General features: G+C 42.8%; 1 protein-coding gene across 1 annotated transcript in view; it reads right to left on the bottom strand.

Annotated features, from left to right (window-relative positions):
- Nucleotides 1–5,317: 5,317 nt before the first annotated feature.
- The window catches only part of gsg1l (gsg1 like), a 40,319-nt gene continuing 35,533 nt past the window's right edge, over nucleotides 5,318–10,103 (bottom strand). The window contains exon 5 of the mRNA XM_036942102.2: nucleotides 5,318–9,230. Within this exon, the coding sequence (XP_036797997.2) occupies nucleotides 8,873–9,230 (358 nt within the window). The 3' untranslated portion in view covers nucleotides 5,318–8,872. The remainder of the gene's footprint in view (nucleotides 9,231–10,103) is intronic.

The raw sequence follows: 10,103 nt of genomic DNA, 5'->3' as shown, positions 1-10,103 counted from the left end.
ATCTATATAACTTCATGACCTCTCTCTATATCTATCTATATAACTTCATGACCTCTCTCTATAGCCCTCCATATAGCTATCTATATAACTTCATGACCTCTCTCTATATCTATATAACTTCATGACCTCTCTCTATAGCTCTCCATATAACTTCATGACCTCTCCATATAGCTCTCTATATAACTTCATGACCTCTCTCTATATCTATCTATATAACTTCATGACCTCTCTATATCTATCTATATAACTTCATGACCTCTCTCTATACCTCTCTATATAACTTCATGACCATAGGTTCACAAGGAGACTGGAAAGGGAGAGAACTGCTTTGAGAATGTAGCAGGTCTCCCACCGTGTGGGTCCCAAATTACACACTATTCCCTATCTAATGAGAGACCATATTCCCTATTGGCTCTGGTCTAAAGTAGTGCACTATATAGGGAATAGGGTGCCATTTGCAGTAGAAGCTCTAAGTGACAGTTTTATGTTCACCGGCTACCATATATCTCCCAGCCAATTACCATATATCTCCCAGCCAAATACCATATATCTCCCAGCCAATTACCATATATCTCCCAGCCAATTACCATATATCTCCCAGCCAATTACCATATATCTCCCAGCCAATTACCATATACCTCCCAGCCAATTACCATATATCTCCCAGCCAATTACCATATATCTCCCAGCCAATTACCATATATCTCCCAACCAATTACCATATATCTCCCAGCCAATTACCATATATCTCCCAGCCAATTACCATATATCTCCCAGCAAATTACCATATATCTCCCAGCCAAATACCATATATCTCCCAGCCAATTACCATATATATCTCCCAGCCAATTACCATATATCTCCCAGCCAATTACCATATATCTCCCAGCCAATTACCATATATCTCCCAGCCAATTACCATATATCTCCCAGCCAATTACCATATATTTCTTAGCCAATTACCATACATCACCCAGCCAAGTACCATACATCACCCAGCCAAGTACCATATATCTCCCAGCCAATTACCATATATCTCCCAGCCAATTACCATATATCTCCCAGCCAATTACCATATATCTCCCAACCAATTACCATATATCTCCCAGCCAATTACCATATATCTCCCAGCCAATTACCATATATCACCCAGACAATTACCATACATCACCCAGCCAAGTACCATATATCTCCCAGCCAATTACCATATATCTCCCAGCCAATTACCATATATTTCTTAGCCAATTACCATATATCTCCCAGCCAATTACCATATATCACCCAGCCAATTACCATACATCACCCAGCCAAGTACCATATATCTCCCAGCCAATTACCATATATCTCCCAGCCAATTACCATATATCTCCCAGCCAATTACCATATATCTCCCAACCAATTACCATATATCGCCCAGCCAATTACCATATATCGCCCAGCCAATTACCATATAACTCCCAACCAAATACCATATCTCCCAGCCAATTACCATATATCTCCCAGCCAATTACCATATATCTCCCAGCCAATTACCATATATCTCCCATCCAAATACCATATCTCCCAGCCAATTACCATATATCTACCAGCCAATTACCATATAACTCCCAGCCAATTACCATATATCTCCCAACCAATTACCATATCTTTCTTAGTCAATTACCATATATCACCCAGCCAATTACCATATATCTCCCAGCCAATTACCATATATCTCCCAGCCAATTCCACCCCTAGTTTACAACCAGACCAGCAAATTCCACCACCCTAGTTTACAGACCATCCAATTCCACCCCCTAGTTTACAGACCAGACCAGACGAAAAAGCTTTAAATAAATGTTAAGATCCAGGTCATGTGACATGATTGTATGTGTCACACAAGGCCCAAATGGGACTGTAACGGTAGACTCAGCTGGCTGGAAGTTACACTTCAGGCTGCTACAACAGGCGAGCTACAACAGGCGAGCTACAACAGGCGAGCTACAACAGGCGAGCTACAACAGGCGAGCTACAACAGGCGAGCTACAACAGGCGAGCTACAACAGGCGAGCTACAACAGGCTAGCTACAACAGGCTAGCTACAACAGGCGAGCTACAACAGGCGAGCTACAACAGGCGAGCTACAACAGGCTAGCTACAACAGGCGAGCTACAACAGGCGAGCTACAACAGGCGAGCTACAACAGGCGAGCTACAACAGGCTAGCTACAACAGGCGAGCTACAACAGGCGAGCTACAACAGGCGAGCTACAACAGGCGAGCTACAACAGGCGAGCTACAACAGGCTACAACAGGCTAGCTACAACAGGCTAGCTACAACAGGCGAGCTACAACAGGCGAGCTACAACAGGCGAGCTACAACAGGCTAGCTACAACAGGCTAGCTACAACAGGCGAGCTACAACAGGCGAGCTACAACAGGCGAGCTACAACAGGCTACAACAGGCTAGCTACAACAGGCTACAACAGGCTACAACAGGCGAGCTACAACAGGCTACAACAGGCTAGCTACAACAGGCTAGCTACAACAGGCGAGCTACAACAGGCTACAACAGGCGAGCTACAACAGGCTACAACAGGCGAGCTACAACAGGCTAGCTACAACAGGCTAGCTACAACAGGCGAGCTACAACAGGCGAGCTACAACAGGCTAGCTACAACAGGCGAGCTACAACAGGCGAGCTACAACAGGCGAGCTACAACAGGCGAGCTACAACAGGCTAGCTACAACAGGCGAGCTACAACAGGCGAGCTACAACAGGCGAGCTACAACAGGCGAGCTACAACAGGCGAGCTACAACAGGCTACAACAGGCTAGCTACAACAGGCTACAACAGGCGAGCTACAACAGGCTACAACAGGCTAGCTACAACAGGCGAGCTACAACAGGCGAGATACAACAGGCTACAACAGGCTAGCTACAACAGGCTAGCTACAACAGGCGAGCTACAACAGGCGAGCTACAACAGGCGAGCTACAACAGGCGAGCTACAACAGGCGAGCTACAACAGGCTACAACAGGCGAGCTACAACAGGCTAGCTACAACAGGCGAGCTACAACAGGCTACAACAGGCTAGCTACAACAGGCTAGCTACAACAGGCTAGCTACAACAGGCGAGCTACAGGACCAAAACACTGGAGAAGTTTCAACGCTCTTTGTTGTTGTGGAAATGTACCCGGTATTTTGTTTACTTTGTTTATGCAACGTCATCTGACCGAGTCTACTTTTTGTTGTCGCGTCTGCTCCCACTCCCATTCTCTGGCGCTCGACGTCGCCAGGCTGCTCATCATTACTCACACCTGTCGCCATTGTTAGGCGGCCCCAGCAGCGCTCCATAGGACTCACCTGGACTCCATCACGTCATTGATTGCCTCCTCTATATCTGTCACTTCTTCCGTTTCATTCCCGTGTCTGCATTTATGTTGTTATGCATCTCTTGTCCAGACGCTGTTCTTGTTTAGTTTCATGTCTATGTATTATTAAATCCTCACCCTGTTACTTGCTTCCCGTCTCCTAGCGACTGTCGTTACGGAACCGCTACATTTATAGGCAGAGAAGACTGTGCTGTACTGTAGTGGTGCTCAAACCTCTCCTCGGAGACCCCCAGACCTTACAGCATGTCGTAAGTAGCTCTGAACTAGCTCACCTGGTTCACCTAGTCAAGGGCTTGATGATTAGTTGATGATTAGTTGATGATTTGTTTATGAGTTGTTTATGATTCGTTTATGAGTTGTTTATGATTCGTTTATGATTTGTTTATGATTTGTTTATGATTAGTTGATGGTTAGTTGATGATTAGTTGATGGTTAGTTTATGATTAGTTGATGGTTAGTTGATAATTAGTTGATGATTCATTTATGATTCGTTGATGATTCGTTTATGATTCGTTTATGATTCGTTTATGATTCGTTGATTCGTTGATGATTCGTTGATGATTCGTTGATGATTCGTTGATGATTCGTTGATGATTAGTTGATGGTTAGTTGATAATTAGTTGATGATTCATTTATGATTCGTTGATGATTAGTTGATGATTCGTTGATGATTCGTTGATGATTCGTTGATGATTCGTTGATGATTCGTTGATGATTCGTTGATGATTCGTTTATGATTCGTTGATGATTCGTCGAAAGGAAAGTAAAGGAGAGCTGTATTACTGTTTTCACCAGGATATTTCTTTATGAATATACATATCAATATAATAAATGAAGGTATGAACAGGAAATTCGACAAGCAGCATGTGAAGACATAATCAAGTGGGACACAGAACATATTAAACACGTACTCTTCAAGTCCTCAACACCAAAACATTAGTATTTAATGAGCATACATATTGGCACTGTGCTAGAGCAGTTCAGTTGTATTGTACATACATTATATTGTCTAATAATGCACCGTGTATTGTATTGTACTGTATTGTCAAGTAGTGTATTGTATTCGATGTACTGTGTTGTATTGTACTGTATTGTACTGTATTGTACTGTATTGTACTGTATTGTACTGTGTTATACTGTATTGTACTGTATTGTATAGTATAGTACTGTATGGTTAAGTACTGTATTGTATCATTCTGTTTTGTATTGTACTGTATTGTATTGTACTGTATAGTAAAGTAATGTATTGTATTGTACTGTATTGTATAGTATTGTATAGTACTGCATTGTATTGTAGTGTACTGTATAATATTGTATAGTACTGTATTGTAGTGTATTGTAGTGTATGATATTGTATAGTACTGTATAGTAGTTTATTGTAGTGTATAATATTGTATAGTGCTGTATTGTAGCGTATTGTACTGTATAATATTGTATAGTACTGTATAATATTGTATAGTACTGTATTGTACTGTATAATATTATATAGTACTGTATTGTAGTGTATTGTATTGTACTGTATTGCATATAACTGTATAGTATTGTACTGTATTGAATTGTACTGTAATGTGTAGTATTGTAACACATATATTATGGTCATGAGACAGTGTTAAAGTGTTCAGACAATCAAACATCAAAACAATGAACCTTACTGTATTATACTGAATTGTATTGTACTATAATGTGTAGTATTGTATTGTACTATAATGTGTAGTATTGTATTGTACTATAATGTGTAGTATTGTAACGGTACACATATATTATGGTCATGAGGCAGTGTTAAAGTGTTCTTATCAAAACAATGAACCTTCACTATGTATTATAAATATATTACATCTTATATCTCCAATGATAAACTGGGTGGTTTGAGCACTGAATGCTGATTGGCTGACAGCCGTGGTATATCAGACAGTATGACAAAACATGTATTTTAACTGCTCTAATTACGTTGGTGACCAGTTTAATGATAACAATAAGGCACCTCGGGGGTTTGTGGTATGTGGCCAAGGGTTGTATCCTGGGTTGTATGAACAGCCCGTAGCCGTGGTATATTGGCCATATACCACACCTCCTAGTGCCTTTTAATGATTACATATCCTTTTTGTTGTACAGTCAACATCACAATGTAAGGGTATGTTTCAATAATATCCATAATAACTTAATGAATACAGAGCTATAACATCCCTGCACCAAACAGACTGGAAATATCACAACTCTTATACGGAAATATATATTTCATATGTTTAGTAATAGTATTTAATATATACTTTCATCAATATATAGTTTAATCTCCTATATCTATAGACTAGGCAGGGTAGCCTAGTGGTTAAAGTGTAGAGGCGGCAGGTAGCCTAGTGGTTAAAGCGTTGGACTAGTAACCGGAAAAGTTGCAAGATTGAATCCTCGAGCTGACAAGGTACAAATCTGTCGTTCTGCCCCTGAACAAGGCAGTTAACCCACTGTTCCTAGGCCGTCATTGAAAATAAGAATTTGTTCTTAAACTGACTTGCCTAGTTAAATAAATGTTAAATAAATAAAATACCTTCCCTCCCCCAAAAATCAAACCCTTTCTATCACAGTTCACAAGGTCAAATATAATATTTTTTTATATATTTTTTTTACTAAACCTTTGAATATATATTTTGTTGTGTGGCTGGAATGTCAATAATGTTCTGATGATCTGGTCAGGTTTCTGAGGACTCTTCATTAATTATTTTTTTTTACCTCAGTCCTTCCATAAATATACTTCTTCAAGGGTCCTAAAACGCAATGAGGCCTTTTTTTGAAGTCTTTACAGTGCTTCTGGTGAGGATTGGGCTACGTCCCAAATCGCATCCTATTCCCTTTATAGTGCACTACGGCACATAGAGCTCTGGTTGAAATGAGTACACTACATAGGGGATATGTTGCCATGTGGAACGTATCCTCTGTGATGAACAGGAAGAGGAGGAGCTGTCTGGTTTCCTCTTTAGCACTCTCTCCATCGCCACATGGCTCCTTCCTTCCACGTCAACATTGGATTGAATCTCTAATGTAGGGCACTACTTTTGAAGGGCGCTACTTTTGACCAGAACCTGAACTACATTAGGAATAGGCTGTCATTTGAGACTTAAACCACTGTTCCCCCTGCCACCCTGTCTACATAACTCTACCTACCTCATCACCCTCTCTACATAACTCTATATACCTCATCACCCTGTCTACATAAATCGATCTAGCTCATCACCCTGTCTACAAAAATCTATCTACCTCATCACCCTGTCTACATAAATCGATCTACCTCATCACCCTGTCTACATAAATCGATCTACCTCATCACCCTGTCTACATAAATCGATCTATCTCATGACCCGGTCTACATAACTCTACATCTACCTCATCACTGTCACATGACACCCTATTCCACATATACAATGGCTTGCGAAAGTATTCACCCCCCTTGGCATTTTTCCTATTTGTTGCCTTACAACCTGGAAATAAAATTGATTTTTGGGGGGTTGTATCATTTGATTTACACAACATGCCTACCATTTTAAAGATGCAAATTATGAAACAAACAAGAAATAAGACAAAAAAAAAACCCTCCCCTCTCTGTCTCCCCCCCCCCCCCCAAAAAAAAAAAAAAATCAATACTTTGTAGAGCCACCTTTCTCAGCAATTATAGCTGCAAGTCTCTTGGGGTATGTCTCTATAAGCTTGGCACATCTAGCCGCTGGGATTTGTGCCCATTCTTCAAGGCAAAACTGCTACAGCTCCTTCAAGTTGGATGGGTTCCGCTGTTGTACAGCAATCTTTAAGTCATACCACATATTCTCAATTGGATTGAGGTCTGGGCTTTGACTAGACCATTCCAAAACATTTACATGTTTCCACATAAACCACTCGAGTGTTGCTTTAGCAGTATGATTAGGGTCATAGTCCTGCTGGAAGGTGAACCTCCGTCCCGGTCTCAAATCTCTGGAACACTGAAACAGGTTTCCCTCAAGAATGTCCCTGTATTTAGCACCATCCATCATTTCTTAAATTTTGACCAGTTTCCCAAGCTCTGCCCGATGAAAAACAATCCCACAGCATGATGCTGCCACCACCATGCGTCACTGTGGGGATGGGGTTCTCGGGGTGATGAGAGGTGTTGTGTTTGCGCCAGACATAGTGGTTTACTTTATGGCCAAAATGCTCAATTTTCATCTCATCTGACCAGAGTACCGTCTTCCATATGTTTGGGGAGTCTCCCACATGCCTTTTGGCGAACACCAAACATGGTTGCTTATTTTTTTATTTCAGCAATGGCTTTTTTCTGGCCACTCTTCCATAAAGCCCAGCTCTGTGGAGTGTACTGCTTAAAGTGGTCCTATGGACAGATTTTCCAATCTCTGCTGTGGAGCTTTGCAGCTCCTTCAGGGTTATCTTTGGTCTCTTTGTTTCCTCTCTGATTAATGTCCTCCTGGCCTGGTTCATGAGTTTGGTGGGCGGCCCTCTCTTGGCAGGTTGGTTGTGGTGCCATATTCTTTCCATTTTTTAATAATGGATTTATTTGGGCTCCCTGGGATGTTCAAAGTTTCAGATGTTTTTTTATAACCCAACCCTGATCTGTACTTCTCCACAACTTTGTCCCTGACCTGTTTGGAGAGCTCCTTGGTCTTCATGGTGCTGCTTGCTTGGTGGTGCCCCTTTCTTAATGGTGTTGCAGACTCTGGGGCCTTTCAGAACAGGTGTATATATACACTGAGATTATGTGACTGAGATTGCACACAGGTGGACTTTATTTAACTAATTATGTGACTTCTGAAGGTAATTGGTTGCACCAGATCTTATTTAGGGGCTTCATGTGAACACACGCACCACTTTCCCGTTTCTTATTTTTTTGGATGTTTTGAAAAAAGTAATTATTTAAATTTCACTTCACCTGTAACGACATTCCTCATCTGAGGAGGAGAAGCGAGAAGAAGGATCGGAGGACCAATGCGCAGCGTGGTAGGTGTCCATAACGTTTATTATAAGATATGAACTGAACACTATGAAAAACAAAACAATAAACGCGAACATGAACCGGAACAGTACCGTGTGGCGACAAACACTGACACGGAAACAAACACCCACAACTCAACCGAAACAGTACCGTGTGGCGACAAACACTCACACGGAAAACAAACACCCACCACTCAAAAGTGGCACTGTATACAGTATACAGTATAGTGCACTACTTGTTCAGACCAAAGCATGACACTATATACACCTCTCCTAACCTGAACCATTGGTGCCCAAAATACAAAACTGATCCGAGATCGGCATCGTCTTCATCAACTTCTCAACACTAGGGTTGTAAATCCACAGGTTTTTCCTCCTGGTTGTAGGATTCCCAATTTTATGCTTTTTATTCCCAACTGAGTCCCCGTTTTTTACAACCAGGATTTCCGGAAAACCTTGGAATTTTTGGAAAGTTACTAGAATTTCGCGACCCTCCACTTCCCAACCCTCTTCCCCCCCCCCCCGCTCTCTCAGCACTGTTCCTCCCCCAGGGACTCAGAGTTCTCTCCCAGGTCGATGGAACCTGAGGACCCCCTAATCTTCCCTCTCCCTGGTACTCCAACCAGCCCGGACCCCGCCAGGCCTCCAGGCCCCCCAGGCAGCCTTCCTCCCCCGTGCCCAGGGTAGACCTCCATGGAGCTGGATATGGACTGGAGGGAGTGGTCCCTGAAGTAATGGAAGGCCTCCTGGTCGAGGTAGTTCTGCTCCTCCCTGAGACCCTGCTCGAACAGTTTGCGTTTGTGCCGGAACTCGATGACCGTCTTGGTGTAGGAGTTGAGGGTGGTGACGGAAGCTGCCATGCAGCAGGTGAAGGAGCCCCATGCCAGGCTGAGAGGGAGGGGGAGGGAGGGAGGGAGAGAGAGGGAGGGAGGGAGGGAGAGAGACAGAGAGAGAGGGAGAGAGGGAGAGAGGGAGGGAGGGAGGGAGGGAGAGAGAGAGAGAGAGAGAGGGAGAGAGAGGGAGAGAGAGAGAGAGACTGATTCAGCCAATGGAAATACCTCTTCTTCCTCTTGAGTGTGTGTTTATGAGCGTGCGTGTATCTGCGTGTGCGTGTCCCAGACAACAGCTGTCTTCTCTAGCTCCGGCCATAGACGTGGAAGATAGAAAGTCAAGGACAATCTAAGGTACACCCAAATGGCACCCTATGCGCATAAGGCGGAGTCTGGCCAAAAGTAGTGCACTATGTAGGGAATAGGGTGCCATAGAGCTCTGGCCAAAAGTAGTGCACTATGTAGGGAATAGGGTGCCATAGAGCTCTGGCCAAAAGTAGTGCACTATATAGGGAATAGGGTTCCATTTGGGATGAAGCTCCTAGAGAAAACAGCCATATGTGTCGGTGTTTGTAAATACGGCTGGGTTGATATGGACACAACGGTCGGTCGTCGGCTGGTTTCTAGATGGAGATGTTGCTTGTGTTCCGAGATGGACAGTGTAGAATGACATGGAATGAATAGAACCTCTAGAATGTTCAGTGCATTCTGGAATCACTGGTTTATATACTACACCATTTCTGCTGCTTGTCGACTGTGACACCAGTGTTTCACTGGAGAAATGTACAGTAAGCAACCAATCATATTCAGACAACGATATGGCTTCGGTATGAGTACTGACCAGAGGGACAGTCATCACTCATACCAAACACACAGACAGACAGTATGAGTACTGACCAGAGGGACAGTCATCACTCATACCAAACACACA

Source organism: Oncorhynchus mykiss, chromosome 13 (assembly GCF_057628025.1).
Source record: "Oncorhynchus mykiss isolate SJ-2025 chromosome 13, ASM5762802v1, whole genome shotgun sequence".
NCBI lineage: Eukaryota > Metazoa > Chordata > Actinopteri > Salmoniformes > Salmonidae > Oncorhynchus > Oncorhynchus mykiss.
The sequence above is the reverse complement of the archived record's forward strand: the minus strand, read 5'-3'. Positions and strand labels throughout refer to the sequence as shown.